Raw genomic sequence first — 20,014 nt, forward strand, 5'->3', positions numbered from 1 at the left:
GAGGAACAATTCAGGAGTGAACAGCCTGCACCTGACAAGAGGTTTGAATGACAAAGCTTGACCCAGTAATGGAAGCAACTATGTTGGTGACCAGGAAGACAATAACTTCCTGCTTTGTTCCCCAGACAGATTCACTGTTTTCAGTTCTTGGTTGGTACTAGTCTGAATTAGCTGCAAAGGTAATAGCCTGGTGCAAGATATATCAAATGTGTGTACAGTCTAGGAGCTGTTAAATTTCACTCACATCTGCACCTGCCCTTGCCTGGAGAAGCATCGAAGCTGAAAAACACGCACTGTGCAAGTGCTTTCCCCTGAAGTTGTGTGAGAAATAATACTGGTTCCTTCAATCTGCCTACTGTGAAAAATAAATTCGTGAGATTGCCTCTCCCAAGGGCTGACTTACATTGAGCGACGTACCTTAAAATGCCTTTCTGAGCATGTTATACAAAACAATTTTCCTAGTATACTGCATATTCCATGTGCGTTTTTTTTTCTGGTTGACCTTCTCAGATCAGGTGCTGCCACCCATTCAGTGGAAGAAATCTCATTTATTTGACGTGCGCAATGACCTCCTGTTAATGTTCTTCCCCTCCTCTACACCAGTGGTAACACTTAAGCTAAAGAGAAGTTCCTTTAGCAAGCACAAGGATTGCTGGAGGTTGACACGAGCCCTGCTCTGCCACCGTCTTCATCCCACAGCGTTCCCAGCGCTCGTTATAGGAATGAGCTCCCTGGCTTGTGTCAGGTAATGTTGAAAGAGGTCACTGTCCTCCTTGTAGGGGTGAAGGCCTGTCTTACACAGAGCCCTTGTCCCTGCATTTTAAGAGAAGAGTGTTCCTTTGGGGTTACAATGGTTTGGGTGGTGTACAGCACTCTGAGGCCAGGATCTTGGGTGGCAGCTCGTTTCCGTGTGGGAAATGCTTCATAATTACAAAGCAGTACAGGTAAGTACCCTTGCCCCACCATAAGGATTTAAAAGCAATTAAGTTGTTCTGCAATTTAGCTGTTTTCCTGACCAGTAAGAGAATGCAAATAGGTGAGAGTGTGAGGAAGAACTGATCGGAGTCCTCTACGTTACGGGCAGCTGAAAACAGGAGGCTGGGATCCTCCCGTCATTTGTTGAGCGTGGTGATCAAGGGCTTGGTGTCTGCCCAGGCGTGCTCGAGCTGTTGGGAGCTGCTCTGGGCATGGATGGAGAAAGAGAGGGTGGGGTTCCCGTGCAGAGCCCGGGGAGGCGGGGAGCCACACAAGAGGAGGAAACGAAAGGGGGAGGCCGAGCGATCGGGAGGATCCAGCCGGTGCTGCGCTGCAGGGCCATGGCCCAGCCCAGAGCCTGTGAGTAGTTGCCCCGGCTCTTCGTGCTGCCCACGGGGCCCGGTTTGGATGGTGGTGGGAGCCCTTTGGCTTGTCTTTCTGGAGGAGAGAGGCGAGAAGAGGTGTTTGGGAGTGGGTCAAAGCTGGCTTTCCAAGCAGGCTCGTGGCACGCTGCAGGTTTAGGTGGTGATGCTGAAAGCTCCTGAGTCCGGCATCTTGCGCAAGGGGGTGCCACGCGCGGCGTCATCCGGCGAGGAAGTGAAACAAGGGAGAGGAGAACGAGTTCATCTCTATTTGCTTCTAGTCCTGACCCCCGGCTCTATTCTCACGTGCAAATCCCTCTGCCATAAGCACCCTCCTGTTGGGGCTGCTCTGGCTCGAGGCCTTCCGCAGCTCCCATCTCCTGCTCCCTATCCTCTGGGACACCCCTGCTCTCCCTGCCTTATTCCCTGGCCTCCTTGGGCTGGCAGCAGTGATTTGGGGAGTCGGAGCCTGCATCTGGAGAGGGAGGATGTGAGAGAGGAAGTGTCTGATCTCGCCAGCCCTGGCCTCAAAGCATCATTGCCTTGGCTGTGGTCTGGCGCTGGGGGCGGGTGGCAGCACAAGGGTGCTCTGGGCAGGTTATCTGGGGAGCAGCTCTCCGCCACGTGCCGGCTCTGCCCTGCCAGCCTGCTGCTGAAATTAGGGCAGCTGCATCTGCTGGCACAGCTCTCACAGTGCTCTAATGAGAGCAAAGCTGTTACTGCGACCCTGGGGCTCCCGGCTGAGATGCGGTGGGCATCATTTCTTCTACCGCTTCCCCCATCTTCAGGCCCAGACAAGATCCTCTCGTCTCGGCTTTGTTCCCTCTCCTGAGCGAGGCCAGGAGCTGTGGTCACGCTGCTCAAACAGCTCTTTGCGCTTAGCCTCAGCTTTGTCTTACTGGACAGAATGGTCTCAAATTTTGCCAAGCGCAAGGTCTCAAGAGAGCAAATGATCTGCCCCTGTGCAGCTGAAAGGCTCTCTTCCAGCAGGCCGGCAGCTGCGTGGTGTCCTTACAAACCTTTCCTGTCCCACGTGTCCAGGTCCGGAGCAGGACGGCTTGCGGGAGGTGACTCTCTCCACCCAGAGGCTGCGGGTGCTGCCCCCAGCAGTCCTGAGCAATCCCGCACTGGAGAGCCTTGACCTCGACAGGAACAAACTCAGGAGCATCGCCGGCGTTTCTAAGCTTTGCAACCTGAAGAAGCTCATACTGTCCAAGAACGAGATTGTGGACTTTCCCAAGGAAATCCAGAGACTGGTCTGGTTAGAGAAGCTCGAACTGAATCAGAACCAAATCCGGGTCATCCCAGAGGGGATTTTCTCTCATCTCCCCAGGCTTAAGCACTTGCGGCTGAACAACAACCGTCTGGGTGCTCTCCCCAGGGACCTGGCAGCCTGTCGAGGCAGCCTCCAGTACCTCAACATCTCCAACAACCTGTTTCGAACCTTCCCCCAGCCTGTCCTGCAGCTGGCAAACCTACAGGAGCTCCATGTGCAGAATAACGCCCTTCGCCAGCTCCCCAAGGAGCTGTTCCAGGGGCAGTCCCTGAAAATGTTCAGGGCCAACGGGAACCCACTCAGGGAGCCACCCAGCGAAGTGTGCGCCGGTGGCATCCAGCAGATCCTGAATTACTTCAATCAGCTCCAACACGGTTCGGGGCAGGAGGACAAGAGGGTCAAGACCATGTTCCTGGGGGCCTCGCTGGCAGGGAAATCCACCATCTGCAAGAGCCTGAAGCAGAGACAAAGCAAACTGGTGCCCAAGGAAGAGCGGACGGTTGGGATAGAGATCAGCGAGTTCCGGATCGATGACTTCACCTTTCTCTTCTGGGACTTTGCTGGCCAGCTGGAGTATTACATGACTCACCATGTGTTCATCACCCCACAGGCACTTGTCATCCTTGTCATCAACCTCCACAGGTAAGTGCTGAATTCAAGGCAGAGTGGGAGCAGACCAACGAACCTGGGTTGGGCAAGCTTTTCCTTTCCATTTCCACAATTCTTGCCAGTTCCATTGTACCTTCATAGCTGTTCTCTGCTGGACTAAATAGATCTCACTCTCCCCCTTTTTGGAGATCACATTTTTTATTAAGCCACTAGATCTGGCATCACCTTACTAAAGCCCCATGTTTTGAGAGGTTTAAGCATTAACTTCTCTTGTGGCAAGTGATCCCAATTTATGTGGTCCCCAGCTTTGCTTTCTGCCTCAGAGATTCCTCTTCAAGGATTCAGTCTTCAAAGGTTCAGAGCATTAGATGTGAATTTGGGAATTTTTCTCTCTCTCCCTCCCCAGGTACCAAACTAACGATGAAACGTTCAAGGACCTTGTTGGTTTCTGGATCAACAACCTGTCCATGCGAGTCCCAAACTCGGTGGTGCTTCCTGTGGGAACCCACGTGGACTGCTGCCAGGAGGGAGAGGTGGAGGAGAAGAGGTCTGACATCATGTCCAAGATCGCGGCCATGCTGGTGGAGAGAAAAAACAACCTTGCTCACTTCATCAACAACCTGGAGGACAGCGAGGAGCCTGAGTTTTATGTGGACCAGTGGGAGAGGCTGAAGGAGATGGAGAACCACATGTTAACCGTAGGGCCAATTATTGTGGATTTGCTGCAGCTATCAGGGGAGCTGGGCAAGCTCGCAGGGTTTGGGGTGCTTACACAGGCCCGTTTAGTGGGGTAGCTGATGCCGTGATGGTACCTCGTGGTCTGCGTTCACCTCTCTCAGAATGCTGCTGGCGATGGTTGCCCACCGCTGCTGCATCAGACTATCCCCACAGCAGCTCCATGGGGCTGGGGCAGACAAATTTGGTTTGCAAGCACCAAGGTGTGGGTGGGTGGTTTTCTGGGGCGGCTGCAGCACAGGGCAGGTGTCCTTCCTGTGGTGCTTAGCACACTGTTCGGTGTGGCAAACCTCCGAGGATGCAGAGCTTCACTGGGCAACCAGGAGCGCGGCTTGGCTTCCCTCAGCAGGGTGTCCACCATTTTGTGTGGCCCTGGCCTCCGCCGGTCTTCCCTTTGGCAGGTGCGTGTGCTTTTTCTCTTCCAGATCTTAGACTTAGTTGCTGTCAACTGCACAAACAACCATGACATCAAAAGGCTCGAAGCCACGATTCTGGAGCACGTGAGGAACGAAGAGCTCTTCCCTGAGGTGGTCCGGGTGCTGCCGCCTGTCTACCGGCAGGTGGAAGCCGCCATCATGGATATCGCACAGGGCGAGGAGGTGGCTGAGCACGGTGAGCGGTTTTGGTTTCCAAACCTATGCCTTGCCAAATTTATTTTAACGCCCCTAGCCCCTTCTCTGTGTCTTCAGCGACAGGCCTAGCAGGCAGCCCTGGCTCCTCACCTACATTTCCAAAGCAAAAGAAAAAAATTTCCTGCACCACCTGAGTGCTCTCTGGCTCCCCTGCAGCTGCAGGGCTAGAGGATGAGGAGCAAATTCCTGTGTGTTGTGGAGATAAGCCACATTTTGTTGTCTGTGTCCCTGTGCTCTCTGCATGACTAAATGACACTGAGATTAAACTTGCCATTAGAGGTCTTCTAGTGGGAAACAAGCCATGCATTCAAACACTGAAAAAAGCAGAATCAGCCTCATGTTTCAGATGCTCCGCTGAGGTCCTGGCAGGCACCAGCGCTGAGGCAAGGCAATGCCATGGGAACTGGAGGGTGGCGGGGCGAAGCATTGCTGCTTCCTGCACGGTGGCTTCGCTACAGCGCCCCAAGGGACGTGTGTGCAGCTGGGGACGCTCCCCTGGCACTCATCGTGAGCGGCGGCGGAGCTGGTACCTCCCTGGGGATGCCTGTGCACACCTTTCGCACACCCTCTGAGCTTTGCTTCTCAGGCCTCTGCTGCAGCACCACAGCAGGACAGCCCAGGGTGGGCAAAGTGCCTTGCGCCGTGGGCACCGAGCATCGCTCTGGTCCCGGCTGCTGCCCTAGGGGTGGCACGGCCTGTGTGACCATGGGTACTGGTGGTGCTCCTTGGTACTGCAAAGCCTCCGGCTGCTGGCTTGGCAGCTGTGGGCAGCGTGCTGAGCACCAGCGTCTCCCTCTAGGCATGATGGACCTCCAGTACCTGCTCAGCAAACTCTCCCTGCGCGAGCACCTGGCCAGCCTGGACAGAGAGCTTCTGCAGGACATCTTGCGGTACCTCCACCGCATCGGGCTCATTGTGTGGTACGAGGAAATCAAGCACCTGGAAAGCACGGTCTTTCTGCAGCCCACCTTCCTCATCACTATGTTCAGGGTAAGCACGGGGACGAAGACCACGATCTCTGCACAGCCTGAGCTCAGCAGTGCTCCTCTTGCTGCAGCCTCCTGTCTCCTTTTCTTCCTGCCCAGCTCCTCGTGAGGTACCGCCTGGTCCAGCAGCTGGAGAGCATCTCCGTGGACACGCTGATCGCAGAGCACGCCACCATCAGAGACAGGTCCAACTGGGTGTGGACCTTCAAGTCAAAGGCAATGCTGTGCCACCGGGCAGTGCGGGCTCTGGTGAAGTACCAGCTCTGTTCAGAAGGGATGCAGGACGTCTTTGAGGAAATCATGGGGTACAAGCCCCACAGAGGGAGAGGGAAGCTCTTCAGCCTCCTGGAGCACTTCGAGCTCTGCCTGGAGGTGAGGCACGCCAAAGCTCTCAACCCACAGGCCTGCGAGTTTGTGCCTGGGAAGCTGTGGGAGACCACGCGGGGCCAAGGGGAGTCCTGGTACTTGTTCCCAACCTACCTGAACCAGACCGAAGAGGTTGCTGAGGTGTGGGGAGGAGATCACCCCGAGGACCTCCACATCCGTGCCTACTTCTCACCTGAAATACCTGAGGGTTTCTTTCAGAGGTAAGCAGTTGTTTCTGGCCGTGCTGAGGCTGGCGTTGGGGTTGGTTTGGTACACAGCAGCTACGACAGGCTCTCAGCTGTGGCAACCATAACAGCTGAGGCACAAGGCCAGGACTCAGGAGACCATGGTGGGACCTCAACTCTTCCCCACGTACGTGAATCGTTTTAATATTTGCTGGCTGGATGTGAGCAAGGAAAACAGTCCTTCTGCTTTACCTTTCATGCAGGGTGGTTTTTGGCAGGCCACAGGGCTAGTCTGCCTATCCAGGCACTTGGAGATCTCCCAGTCCCACTACAGCAGAGAGCTGGGAAGGGTCCAGTTTCCACTGGGACAGTTCCAGTTTCCGGAAGGTCTCCTGGGGTTCTTGACTTGTACCCAGAGTTTTATCTGGTGGCCAAATGTGGAAGCAGCTCTTGGCTTAAGAGGCTGCTTGAGCTTTTGAGGTCCTCTTTTGTCTTCTAGCTCGATTCTGGCTGATGTTGGCTCTGTATTTCTGAGGCCCACCAGGTGCCACTCTTTCTCTATGTGTGGGAGGAAGGAGATTAAAGCCCCAGGCAATCTACCTGCAGGTTCCTGGTGAAAGCTTGTTCCTTCTACTCCACACACTGGGTGGCCAAGGTGACCTGCCTGCTCATATGCAACGGCAAGCCTCTGCTGATCAAAGAGAACAACCAGAGGGCGTACAGCTACCTGGAGCTCCGAAGCAGAAAGCCAGCAGGAACAACGGGTAAGGATCCCTGTCCCCGTGCAGCCTGTGTGCTGCGCTGGTGCCATGGCTCCCAACCAAAAACCTCTGCAGAAATTCCCTTTGAAGACGGCTGGAAATTGGTTAAGGTGAAAAACAGCCGGCACACATGTTCTGATGGACACAACCAAACTGGAAATGATCCATGTTCACCCAGGCCACCGCTCTGGGTGGTCATGAGTAACTGTGACTTTCTCCTTCTGTCTGGAAGGATTCCAGTTTACCTGGGACTTCCTCATGGCCGTCGTGTTCATCGTCCAGAAGCTCTCAGAGGAGTGGCCAGGGCTGCACATGTGCGTGAAGACGCCTTGCCGGACTGCTGGCTGTCCTGCGGAGCTGGTCTGGCCAGACATGGACGGCAAAAACGCTGTGTATGTATGTGCTGTCTCGGCAGGCACGGGGCTGGAGCCTGATGGCTGCTGTTGCAGTGCCAGGGAGGCTGATCAGCTTTTAAAAGATGTGTCAAATTCATTGCAATGCTGCTGGGCCCTGTGCTGCCCTTCTGAGCCTGTGCCACACAGGTGGTAGCATTTAATGGCACGAGAAACTCGAGCAAGGAAGGAAAGGAGAAAAAAGTTGAGACTTGGGGGCTTAGGGAAATGTCACATAATGTCCTCTCGGGCTTGGTCTGGGACAGGGCAGTGCCAGATTTCCCCCATTTCATAAGGAGCCGGGGGCTCAGGCACCCAGGGAGGCAGCCCCATCCCACCAACCATGGGGCCCTACATCGGAGTGGGAAGAGGCATCCTTGCCCACCGCCTTGGCACCATCTTCCATGGGAAGTGCTGAAGGCAGATCCTGCTCATTCTTCTCCTCGGGGCTTTTTCCCTTACAGGACGAAGGAAGAAGTTAAAACCTGTGGAACGTGTGGTCATCGGTTTGGAACAGAGCTGCTCTTACCAAAAGGTGAGCCTGGAAAGGGCAGCACCACAGAGCAGCCAGACGAGAAGCAGGGGCTTAAATGGGAGGTGTGGGGGTAAAGGGGCATGTTTACTGTCTTTAAACGGTGAGGAGCTTGTAGGGGAAATCCCATGCCCGGTGCCTGCTCACTTCACGGCCCTCTCTTCCTGGCCCAGCAGTGGCAGCAAGCAGCCTTTGTGCAGTTCGGTGGGTTGCAAACCCTTTTGGTTCGGGGCGTCTCACCCCATGGGCAGGCCCTGGCCACCATGCCGACGGTGGCTGTGACAGCCAGGCCTGGGAACACGGGCTGTGCTCCCCCTTCCCACTGCCCTTCGTGCCTGGAAGCACATCCCCCGACGCCCAAACCGCAGCAGTTTTTCCCCTCACTCTGAGCCCAAAGCAGCTGCTACTCGCCATCCTGTCACCAGTGGGGCTCCCTGTTTATCTTTAGGGTTGAATAACTCAGTTGCTGGGTTTATGGGAGCGGAGTTGCCTAACAGCTGACGGTCCCCTCCCGCGTCCCCGCAGTGCCCACGCACCCGGAGGCACCCCCGGCGCAGCCAGCCGTTCACTACTACGTGACCAGCTACGGCACCACCACCTTTGGACCCAGCAGCATCCACGTCAACCGGCAGGTAGGTGGGGGCCGTGCGTGGCAGGTCCCCTGCCCGTGTCCCCGTGCCACCCTCCCCACACAGCTCCGTGCGGCTGGCTGGTCCTGCGGCGCTCCCCCGTGCTCTGTGTTGCCGTGACTCTACGTTTTGTTTCCAGAACATCTCAAGTGAGTAACCTCAGGCCAGCAGGGAGGTGCTTGTGGAAGACATAAATATTACTTTTAAGGCAGAGACAAGCTGTCCTCAACGCGTTTTCTTCCTGGCTTGCAAGTCCTGCATGCATCCCTGATGCATGGAAATAAATACATAAATAAATGCGTCCTTCATGTGTGGGAAGTCGCCTCATCTCCGGGGGACAGCATGCTCACAGCTGCTGCCCTACGAGCCCAATGTCAGCAGCTACGAGATAAAGCACAGCAGCTTTTGGTGCCCCAAAGGTTAATAATTTAGCTGCAAAGGCCACTTCTGGTTCTTGAGCTGCACGTCAAGCAGCCTACTCCCTGCTGCCGGGGTTAACCCGTGCCTCGATCCCTTTCCCAAAGGGGACGTGGTCACTGTCGGGCTGTGGCTGGCCGGGGCTCTGCTGGGACAAAGCTGGCCCGGGGGCTTCAGGGCACGAAGGGCTCGGGGCAGATGTCTATGCAACACCAGCAAGCAGGAAGCACTTTTATATATACATATATTTAAACTTAAAAAAAAAAATCAGAAAAATAAATCTATAAGTGACCACACTACAAAAACCCAGGTTAGCAGCTGCCCGTACTGGCTGAGAGGAGCTGAGTGTCAGTTCCAGCACCGGCCGGTGAAACTGTTCTTGGGGGTGGAGCAGGAGGGAGCCCACCTCTGATGGGTAAAGTGCCGCACAGCCAGAGCAGAGGCTCTGCCAACCACTTCTGGAGCTTTTAGAGCTGCTTTCTCTTGGAGGGCGGGACGTGGCTGGCCTGCATGGCCCCAGGTGTGCTCTGCTAATTCTCAGTCAGCACCTGCGGCCAGAGCAGGGGTGCCAGAGTGCCCAGGGAGAGCTTACGCAGCTCGTTCCTGCTGTGCAGCGGTGAGATCAGTCCGTCCAGATGCAACAGCACCCGAAAACACTCTGCAAGCACCGCAGAAGAGGCCGGAGGGGGCAGGGGCAGGGGCTGTCAGTCTATCTGCATGTTGTACTGCTCGATGAGCTCGTAGAGGCTGAAGGAGTCGGAGAGCTGCAGGCTGACGTTGCCGCTGTTGAGGGAGGAGGCTCCCTGCCGCTGCACCTGCTCGTACCAGTGCTCGCAGAACTTGGGCACCAGCTGGGGCAGAAAAGGGGCACCGTGTCCTGCAGGCAGCCCTTGTGGCCCCGTCCCCCTAGAGCTGAGGAAGGAGGCACCCAGGGCACCCCTGTCCCCGAGGGGCCCACTCCACATGTACCCAGCCCCACATCGCCCCCAGCCCCTGAGGGCTCCCCCCCCAGCTTCCCACCTCCCGCGGCCCCCAGGAACACCTCCCCAGGCTGTAGGGGTGGCCGTCAGCCCCCTCGGGGCCGCTCACCTTCACCAGGATGAGCTTGGACTCCTTGGGCTTGCAGTTGGAGAAGCACTGCCCGAAGCAGAGGAAGATGGTGAAGTCGGGGGAGCGCTCCCTGCGGTTGTCGCGGAAGTCCCTGAGGTCTGCAAAGCAAAGGTCGAGCTTGGCTTCGGGGCGAGCCCAAGAGACGGCAGCGGGCACCGTGGGGACAAAAGGGACGGGAGGGGTCGGGTGGTGCCCAGCCTGGGGCTGCCCCCTTCCCACCACCTCCACCCTTCCTTCCCTACCTGTGCAAAACCTGTGGAAGTCGAAGATGGAGGTCTCCTGGTCCCGGCACAGGAGGTTGGGTGGGGGTTTCCCGTTGTCGAGCTGCTGCGACAGAGCCCAGAAGACCTTGCACTTCTTCAGGCGGGTGGCGAAGAGCTTGCCAGCGCGCTGCTCCAGCCGCAGCCCCACGCCCAGCAGCAGCTCCTCGGTGTACTGCCGCTGCTTGCTGTCGGCCAGGCCCTCGGGGCTGGGGAAGAGGACGTGCTGCCCCGGCTGCAGGACCACCACCGGGTCCAGGGACTGGTAGGTCAGCAGGCACTGCCTGTCATTCACCACCTCCTGGTGGACCGTCTTCCCCCGGTAGTAGATGGTGACATCCAGGTGCGGGGGGATCCCTGTGACAAGCAGCAGTCAGCGGCGGCTCCCAAAACTTCGACCCGCTCCCTCCTCCAGCCCCTCACCTGTGTCATCCGTGGGTGGCGCGGGGTTGGCGTTGGGGTGGAAGAGCAGCTCCTCGCCCGCGGACAGCACGGGGACAGCAGGCTCCGGCTCGGCGGGGTGCGTGTGGCACGGCAGTGACACGGCTCCTGTGACAGCACGGGGACAGCGTCGGCCTCACAATTTGGGGACATCCTCCCCCATTCACCTCTCACCCCATTACGTTGGTTTCCCATGTCCGGAGCCCTGCAGCACCCACCTGGGATGGTTTGCTCCCCCAGCAGCATGTGCTCCGAGGGGCCGTAGGCACCCAGCGGGGGCTGCTCCGCCACGGGCCTCCACTCCTGAAACACCGTCGGGGGGAGGCAGCTGCCTTGGCCAGGGCCGGGCTGGAGCAGAGCATCCTTGTTGTGCAGGACGTCCCCTGAGGAGACAGCATGGGTGGGGACAGGGTCACCCCCACCCCTCTGCGCCTCCCCCCGGCCCCGAGCAGGGCCAGTCTCACCTGCGGGCGGCCAGGGGGACGGTGTGGGGTCGGTGGTGGAGATGTTGCAGTGCTGCAGCACCCACTGCAGCATGTCCAGGTCCTCCTGCGTCAGCGACTGCGTGGTGGGAGCAGTGGTGCTGCCTGGGGGGGCATGGCGGGGGGAGCTTTACCAGCCATCGGCGACCCCAAATTACAGCCCCCGCCAGCCAGCGGCACCCCGCGGTTGCTCGGCTCTGGGGCAAACCCACCCAGGTGCCCCCCCCACGAGCTGGGGGACCGGTGCCTACCTCGGGGGACGATTTGTAGGGCCACATCGTGGTGGTTGAGCTCCAGCTGCAAAGGGAAGCAGGAGGGGGCTTTACTGACAGGGCCTGGGGCACGGGGTGGGTGCTGGGCTCCAGTTCTGGAGCACCCCAAGGATTTGGGGGACGGGGGATGCAGGCCCTGGCTCCTTCCCCTCCTGCCATGCTGACCCCCAGTACCTGTGGCTGCTGCTGTGGCTGCTGCTGCGGCGGGGCGTCCACCACGGGGACCCCAAGCCCTGTGTCCTGGCCGTGCTGGGGGGCAGCTGGAAGGAGAACGGGGTGAGGGGGGCGCCCCGAGCTCAGCCTCCCCTTCCCTAATTGCTCCTTGCGGGCCTGGGCTCACCTGAGGTGACGGCGAAGACCTTGTGAGGGTCGTCGCTGTTCTTGGAGTTGTCCTTCAGCAGCGTGAACATGTGGGTGCTCCTCAGGGCGCAGCGAAAGTTGGTCTTCCACTTGGCCGGGTCCTCGGGGCTCCCTTCGTACCTCCCGCTGGCCTGCGCCCAGGCCTGGGGGGCGCGGGGGTGAGCGCAGGGACCCCGGCCCCGGGGGCACCCGCTTTGGGGGACACTGGTGCCCCCTCCCCAAGTCCGCCCATCTCACCCACCGTGGAGACCTCACGGTCACTGCTGGCCTACACCTGTGCCCCTGCCTCGTGGTCAGCCCGTCCCCCACACTGAGGAACTTGAGGTCGCTGCTGGTGGCCTCCATCTCACCTCCCGTGAAGGCTTTGTGGTCTCTGCTCCCTGCACCCCCTCCCATCCAACCTCGACAGCCCAGGCGGGGTGGCCACCTCTCCCCTCCCTCCCACCCACCTTGAAGATCTCGATGTCGCTGCTGGTGACATCCTTCCTGGCGTTGTGCTTCCAGGGGATGCGGAAGACCTTCTGGGCCGGGTTGGTCCAGCAGAGCCCCTGGTACAAGCCGCTGTCGATGGCGTTCAGCAGCCATGGCCCAAAACGCAGCTTCTGGGCGTCCCTGTGGGGGCACGGGGCCGTCACCGCGGGGGGCTCGGGGCTCGCAGCCCCCCGGCCCGGTGCTGGGCCCCCTGCCCGGCAGGCGGAGGCTGCCGCTTACCCTTCGCTCTCCGCTGTTGCCATGGTGTCCCCACTGCCCTCACTCCCCTCCCAGAGCCCCCAGCAGCAGCAGGACTGGCTGTGGGGTCCCGGTGCCTTTCCCCCCAACCTGTTGGTATCGGGGTTCCCTTCCGCGGGTGCCGGCTCTTATAGGATCGGCAGTGGGAGCGGCTTTCCTGGAAATCACGTGGGGATCCCGAAACTGAAACTGGCTGCTTGGGTGGCTGGGGGGGGAGGATGGGTGGCTGGCTGGGGCGTCACGGCACCGAGCTGCAACCCCTGGGGTCCCCTTTCACAGGGTCTCCCCCTTCCCCTCCCCATCCCTGTCCCCATCCCCGTCCCTGTCCCCACTGTGCAGGGGGCTTGGCTCAGGATAGGGGTGCACGGCCCCCCGAGCACCACCGGGGTGATGGCGGGGGGTGAGCAGGAGCAGCTGCCAGCCCTGTTGTGCCCACCTGAAAGCAATTAGTGCCCTCGGAGGTAATTACTGCGCTGACCAGTGCCGCGCTGCAATATCTGTGACTCCACCCCTCAAACAACAACAACAACAACACAGCAAATCCAGGCCGAAAGCTGCACTTGTAAAAGCTGCAACCCCGGGGACGGCAGGCCTGGAGGTGATGAGGGCTGGCAAGGGGGTCCCGGGCAGGATCAGGCCCCGCTGTGCTGGGGGGGAGCTTGGGGTGCTCAGTGCGAGCCTGGCCTTGGCGGCTCCCGGCCCCGGTTTCAGTGCCGTGGCTGTGGTTTCCGTATCCAGTACAGCTGCCGGCTGCTCTCGCTCCAGCCCCAAAGAGCCAAGGCAAGGGAGGGCAGCACCCCAAAATGGAGTAATGGGGCCGGCCCCTGGATGCCCCAAAACGCCCGGGTCTGGCTGCGCCCGCCGCCACCGGGGCTTTCCAGGTGCACTGGCGGCTTGGTACAGGCACGCAGGGCTCAACCTTGAGGCTGGAAACTCCCGTGCCTCCTTTTTTTATGTTTGTTTGCTCGATACTTATTGCGTGCCTTCTCCTTTCGGGCTGCCTGGGTTTGCACGCTAAGGGCATGAGCAGGGAAATGGAGCTCCTGGGGTGAGGGCTCCCCACACAGCCCGAGGACAGCACAGCTGCAGCACCACAGAGCCTCCTGCCACCTTGATGGAAATACCAGGGTTAAACATTAAAAAAAAAAGAGGGGAAAATAATAAATCAGGCCTGATGCTGTGCATCCCCACGGGGACATTTCTGATGGGGTGACCGCCTGCAGCTGCTGCGGCCCCGCAAGCCCCTGGGAGGGGGATGGAGGCTGGGGGCAAATTCCCTGTGCTGGAAAGGGGAAGTGGTGCCCGGGCGGGCTGCAGCTGGTTTCCAGTAAGTGCCGGGGGCCCGTCACAGAAAACAGCCCCCCCTGCACCTCCGGGACTGGGGAGGCCACGCGTGAGACGAGGGAAAAATAGGGAATGGCATAGCTCAGGGCAGTAGGGCTGAGCACTCGCTTCTCCCTGAGCCTGGCCCAGCTCTGCGGGGAGCGTTTAAAACCAAGAAGCCCCCGGGGGCAGACAGGCAAAGGCCTTGCCCCAGGCCTCGAGTGCTGACACCCTGGGGCCCAAGCACCTGCTCTGGGCCCCTTTCTCCTCTACATTTCTCTCTTGTGAGGAATTTTCCTCTTCCTTTCCAGGAACTTCTCCCTGTTGCTTAAGAGGAAGTGCTGAAAGGCTCCTAATAATTTCTTTGCTCCCCAATAATTTCTTCTCCTTCCTTGCCAGGATTTCCCCCCCGGTGCATTGTACAAAGTTCCCCCGCTGTCCCTCTCTGTTGCCCTGCAGGAAATTTCCCTGTTACTTCCCAGGGACCCCTTCCTTGTCTTCCAGGAACGTTCCCCGTGGCTTTGCAGGATATTTCCCTCCCATTGGTTTTTGGGAAGCTCCTCCCTTGCTTCCTAGGAGATTTCCTTGTTCCTTCTCAGCAAATATTCACCTTCCTTTCTGGGAAGCTCCTCCCTTGCTTCCTAGCCTCTTTTGCTCCAGGAAATTTCCCCTTCATGCTCCGAAAAAATGTCACTTACTTACTAAGCATTTTCCCCCTTCGCTTTCCAAGGATTTTACCAATTTTCCAAAGGTTTTTTGTTTGTTTTGTTTTTGTTTTCAGAAAGACATTTTTTATTTTTATTTTTTTTTTAAATAAATGTCATTGTTGCTTCCTAGCACTTTTTCCTCTTTGCTTCCCAAGAGACACCCCGTATGGTTTTCTATATCCTCCAGGAATTCCCATTGTGTTTTTGAGGAAATGCCCCTGTTAGCTCCCCCATTACTTTCTAGGCACACCACCTATTGCTTTCTACAAAATTCCTGATGATTCCCAGGAAATTTGGCCCTTTGCTTGTGACGAATTCCTCCCCCTAGAGCTTTCTAGGGCATTCCTACCTCGTCTTGCAGGAAATTTCCCTGTCACCCTGCAGGATATTTCACTGTAGCTTTTAAAGATTTCTCTCTTGTTTCCCCAGACTTTTCTCTTTTGCTTTGTAGGATTTTCCTCCCCCTGCTTTAGGACATTTCCTCCTTGCCTTCCAAGCAGCTGCACTTCTCAGCGCATTTCCCCCCTTTCCTCCAGGGCAGTTTTTCCTTGACCAGACCAGGCACTAAGCACCAAAAAGCTCCAGATCCAGTGCCAGGGCAGGGACAAGGTGACACAGGACTATGTACGACCAAAAGGGCCCTGTGGCCAAGGGGAACCCCATGCTGGAGCAATGGGGTTAGGTTGCTCCAGGTGCCACCCCTGCTGTCCCCTGCCCTGGGGACACGTCACCTGCAGAGAGGGGAGCAGAGACCTGGCCAGGGCGGGCAGAGCTGTGTTGCTCTCAGCACATTTGTTTGCTTTTCTTTCTTAATACTGGAAAAAAAAATAAACATTTAGAGGTTTCTCTGAATAGGCGATTAACTGACTGGAATCCCCCCACTCCAACCTGTATTTGGCTCTTGGCCGGTGACAGCCTGCGGGGTCACAGCCACTGCCACCTCCCGAGCCCCTCAGGTGCCCTCCAGCCCTCACCCCTCCGAAATGCAGGGTGGGGAAAGCAGGGAGGAAAAGAGCTCCGAGCCCCCCCAAACTTACACCTGGGTTTGGAAAACCATAAACGTCGGCCTCTCAGCAAGTGGGATTTGGGGTAGTTTGCTGCTTTCTGGTGTGCATCCCACCTCCCTTCCTTATTTTTGCAAAGCTCAGGCTGACTTCTTTCAATTTCCCCGTGAGGCACCAGAGGAGCTGGAGGTTTCAGGAGGAGGGAGCAGTTCCATGAAGAGGTTTTTAAAAGCATCTAAAAGAAGGGGAACTTTCCCTCGATTTCAGCCCTGCACCTGCACCAAGTTTCACCCCCAGCTGCCAACACTCAGACAGCACAAGGGGGGGGTCCCTGGGTCACCAGCTTTAAGGGGCAATCCCCGTGCAGAAGGGCGAGCAGAACCCCCCTGCTTTAGATGCAGGGTTTCTCTGAGGGACCCTCTTTGTGAATCACAAAGCAGCAAAGAAAAAAAAAAAAAAGAAGAAAAAACAGAAAACCACAAATCTTTCTCTTTTAATCCACCCAGAGGAAATCCAGAGCAAGAGCAGCATCACGGCACTACACACACCACAGACATCTATCGGACTCAGAGATCATCTCTGCACAGATTCCTTCCCAGGTACAAGGAAAAGTCATAAAAAAGGAAAGTGATTCACAGAAGCAAAGTGACAAGTAACGAATCAGCCACAGAACAACTTTTTTTCTAAGAGAAAGGGGACACATCTAGGAAGAAGGCCCTCAACGCACAGCTTTTGAAAAAAAGACTAACCCAAGGACATTGAAACAGGGGTGGTTTTCTCTCAAACATTAAAAACATGGATTTTTTTGTTAAATTAATTTAAATATACATCTGAAACACAAACACCAAGCAAGCGCCTGGAGAAAAAAAGTGAAAAGAAGGAATGAAAAGTGGATTTGACTGGTTTAATTTAAACATCAAGGTCAGGTGGATTGCAGCAAATGGAATAAATAATGGAGATCACGCTGGGTTTGACGATCTAGCACTTAAGATAATTTAAGCTAGAATTAATAACACAGCCCAAGAGAGTACTTAGCAAGGAAGTCCTCTGACAAGTGATTTGAGCTGGGCAGTATCCCTTTGACAGCGTGGGTTCTTCAGTGTGGATTTGCTCCCTGCCACCCAACAGCGATCGCGACCCCAGGAACGAGCAGGATGATGAGATTTTGTGGTCCACAGGCCTCCATCCCGTAACCACGCAGGTGCCAACAGCTCCTCGAAACAAAACCAGACCTTGTGTTTTCACCTGGCGAGGTACAAACAAATGCACAGCCCTTACAGTGTGGCTCCTGGAGCTTGGGCCCTATGGAAACAGAACAGGTTCCTCCTTTCCTGCACATGGGGCCAGGCCAGAAAATGTGCACGGCTAACCGTGCACCCGCTGCGGCCACCACTTGATGCTTGGGGCGGGGAGCCTGAAGGAATGTGAGTGGTTTCTTTTTACTTGGTTGGTTTTCCCTCCCCACAGCCCCTGCTTATAAAAAAAAAAAAAAAAAAAAAAAAAGTTGATCCCAAGTTCCTCTCCCTCCCCTGCCTGCAGCCAAGCAGTGAAGCACCTTCGGACGTCCATAGGATCCCACGGACATGTTCCCTGCAGAGCAGCCAGCTCGGCTCTGCGTCTCGCTGATGTGCGTGTGACACCTAGCTGGGAGGGAAGTCCCTTTGCTTTAAAACAGAAATCATTACAAAACACTAGCAACGAGCCTCTTTCCCTTCCTCCAATCTCCAAAAGATTCAACTAAGTCTAACTCAATTTTGAGCAAGGGAGAGGGAAGGGGCGGAGGTTTCCAGGCCAAGGAACTTGCCAGCTCCAGCATCCCCTCCTGCCGCCCCTCCAGCAGCACTGGGCCCCCTGTGCAAAGCACCTGCCCCAGCTGGGGCCCAGCACAGCCAAGGAGGGGCTGAGGGGACATGGGACACTGCTGCCCCTCCAGCTCCTCCTCAGCCAGCTGCAGCCCCCAGGAAGGAAGAGGGAGCTGAGGTGGACGAGGGCTCAGGTTATTATTTCCCCGTCCCTCTTCCTTCCAGATGCTGGGAGGAGACTTAGGGGTCTGCAGGCCCAGTCTGTGCTTACCAGTGTCCTTAAGAATGACAATTAAAAACAAACAACAAAAAAGGAAAAAAAAAAAAAAGAACAAGATATGCATAATTAGGTATTGTCCGTGGCAGGAGCAGGAGGGGGCAGGTTCCAGGTGAAGACAGAACAGGGACTCTCTCCCTCCCCATGCTTGCTCGCCTGGAGACCACCTCCACTCGGCGCTCCGGCACAAACCCTTTGTGCTGTTGCTCTGACACCAATCGACACGGATGACAGACACGGGGATGAATTGGGCTCGGCAGAGGACGGGCAGGCACACGCAGGCATGCCGGGGCTAGGCCCGGTGCTTTGGGAGCATGTCCAGGAGGAACTCGGCGATGCCGATGAAGTAGACGACTTGTGCGATGCCGAAGAGAGGGGCGATGACCAGGGCTCGGCAGTACGCCCCTTTCAGGAAGGCCGTGGGCCCTTCCTTCTGCCAGATCTTCCTGGGGAGAGACAGCACAGCTCAGTGTCCACCTCATCCCTCCACATGGTGGGACAGCCTCTGGCTTTCCACCTCCCCCCATTACTAAACCCAAGTCCCCACACATCATCTACCTCTCCTCACAGGGCCCCATTCACCTCTCCGGCCAGGAGCAGAGGTGCCTGCACAGCTCGGGATATAAAACCAAGAGAACCCACTGCTGCAGCCAGTGCTTGGAGCTCTCCCGAGAGGGATACGAGGCTGAATGCTGTCAGATTTTCAAACAGGGCCTTGGGAGGCACAGCCACGCCAGTGCCTCCCTTTGCAAAATTAAAAGCTTGCTGTTGTGACGGCTGCGGCTTGGACAGAAGAGGGCCCTTTGCTATATTTGCATTGCTTAAAATAGGAGCAAGTTCCCTTTTATGTACCTATATATATGGCCAGTATATATCTGGTCTCGTATATATTTATATACCTATATACACAGGTATCTGCATATACACACAGATATCTGCGTATGTGTGTATCTGTTTGTTTATCTATCTATATCTAGGTAGATAGAGGGAACCTGCAGTGGGGAAGCAGCTGGCTGGGTCTAGAAGCAGCACCAGCAGGTGCCGTACGGTCGATGATCTGTCCCACAAGGACACTTACTTGGTGCAGTCCAGGATTCCTGAGTACGTGTCCTCGTTTACTCCCCTCTGCAGGGACTGCAGCCGTGTTTTGATCACTGGGGAGAAAGAGGAGAGACAGCGGTGAGTGAGTGGCTGCCCTTCCACCTGCAGTCACTGGTTTCAAAGCAGGCAAGAGCCAAACCTGCCAGCAATGTCTTTAAGACAGCCAAAAGGAGATCACTAGGAACAGACACCATTTTCATACATTTATCAGCAAAATGGGGAAAAGCAAACCCATTGCTTTACAAGCAGACAAAAATAAAACACAATTACCCAAAAGCTAACCACCCCTTCTCCTCACTGTGACCTAGGAAGCCTTGCAAAGCTGGCCTAGCTTTAAATAATTCCAAGTCAGTATTCGCATACAAAATGGTAGCTCATTTTCAAATGCTCAGCTCCGTCTGGAAGAGCAGACCAAAGCATCGAAAATACATGGTGCTGCTCTTAGATGTCTTCCCACCATGAAGCGTGTAATGTTGAGAAGAGTTGCCTTCTGCTGTTTTTCACAGCAGAGCCACCAGGAGGTGTCATTTAAGGCAGATGTTGTGGGGCAGGAGGAAAGGGATACTGCCCACGACCTCTGGAACGCGTGTGAGCGGCTGGCATGGCATCGCTGCACGTGGCAACGTGCCTTGTCAGGGGCACATCCTTCAAAGAAAGGCTGAAACAAATGGCATCCTCTTCCTGCTGTGCCTAGCCAGCACTGCGAAGCTCTGTGTAAACAGCAGCCCAGGTCATGCCCAACTGCAGGAAACACCTCCCGCTGCGGGAGGCAGCTCTGGCAGCAGGGCTCCCTTCCCACACCTCCCTCAGGCTCGCGGCGTGTGGAGGCAGGCCTGGTCACCCTCCTCCTCACCTCGGCGACCCCAGGGCCTCTGGCAGCTGCTCTGTGGCTGCAGGCGGCCAGCGGAGCACTCACCATCACAGGGGTTGACAGCCACGGCGGCCGTGCTGCCAGCCACGCAGCCGGAGAGGAAGGACACGTAGAAGGGGGCCTTGACGCTGGGGTCCTTCTGGCCCAGCTTGTTCAGGTTTGCAAACAGCGGGAAGTAAACGATGGAGAACGGCACGTCCCTGGTGGAGGACAGGAGGAGGACAAGGATGAGCAAAATCAGCGTGAGAAAGTCAGTGAAACTCGGCAGGGTCAAAGCTGACTGTGTGGGAGGTTCCCATGCAGGAAGCCAAACGATGCCACCCCTCTGATTTCTCAACGCCCAAAATGAAGACCCCAGCACACTCAGAGGTCAACATTTTTCAACTGAAAGACGTTCACAGCCTGCCCCCCACTCCAC

The 20,014-nt window shown here is 56.6% G+C and overlaps 3 protein-coding genes across 4 annotated transcripts in view; 1 reads left to right on the forward strand and 2 right to left on the reverse strand.

Moving 5' to 3' along the window:
- Window positions 1-1,316: 1,316 nt before the first annotated feature.
- On the forward strand, window positions 1,317-8,597 carry LOC116489587 (malignant fibrous histiocytoma-amplified sequence 1 homolog). The gene is made up of 11 exons (XM_032188034.1): window positions 1,317-1,335; window positions 2,379-3,255; window positions 3,629-3,920; window positions 4,383-4,569; window positions 5,389-5,579; window positions 5,675-6,162; window positions 6,733-6,890; window positions 7,120-7,279; window positions 7,744-7,814; window positions 8,337-8,443; window positions 8,580-8,597. The coding sequence occupies exons 1-11, from the start codon at window positions 1,317-1,319 to the stop codon at window positions 8,595-8,597; spliced, it is 2,568 nt and encodes an 855-aa protein (XP_032043925.1).
- A 964-nt stretch (window positions 8,598-9,561) lies between these two features.
- IRF7 (interferon regulatory factor 7) lies at window positions 9,562-12,574 on the reverse strand. Its single transcript, XM_032189029.1, has 11 exons — window positions 12,494-12,574; window positions 12,232-12,394; window positions 11,763-11,925; window positions 11,597-11,682; window positions 11,402-11,447; window positions 11,133-11,255; window positions 10,887-11,051; window positions 10,651-10,776; window positions 10,210-10,584; window positions 9,947-10,065; window positions 9,562-9,708 (listed from the first exon to the last, which is right to left on the reverse strand). Exons 1-11 carry the CDS (start codon window positions 12,514-12,516, stop codon window positions 9,562-9,564), a joined length of 1,536 nt encoding a protein of 511 aa, XP_032044920.1. The 5' UTR covers window positions 12,517-12,574.
- Window positions 12,575-16,016: 3,442 nt separating this feature from the next.
- Window positions 16,017-20,014, reverse strand: part of SLC25A22 (solute carrier family 25 member 22) — a 38,376-nt gene continuing 34,378 nt past the window's right edge. For both annotated transcript variants that reach the window (XM_032189155.1, XM_032189156.1), the window contains exons 8-10: window positions 19,642-19,796; window positions 18,703-18,778; window positions 16,017-18,070 (exon numbers count right to left, since the gene is read on the reverse strand). In XM_032189155.1, the coding sequence (XP_032045046.1) occupies window positions 17,917-18,070; window positions 18,703-18,778; window positions 19,642-19,796 (385 nt within the window). In that variant the 3' untranslated portion in view covers window positions 16,017-17,916. The remainder of the gene's footprint in view (window positions 18,071-18,702; window positions 18,779-19,641; window positions 19,797-20,014) is intronic.

Source organism: Aythya fuligula, chromosome 5, assembly GCF_009819795.1.
Source record: "Aythya fuligula isolate bAytFul2 chromosome 5, bAytFul2.pri, whole genome shotgun sequence".
NCBI classification, from domain to species: domain Eukaryota; kingdom Metazoa; phylum Chordata; class Aves; order Anseriformes; family Anatidae; genus Aythya; species Aythya fuligula.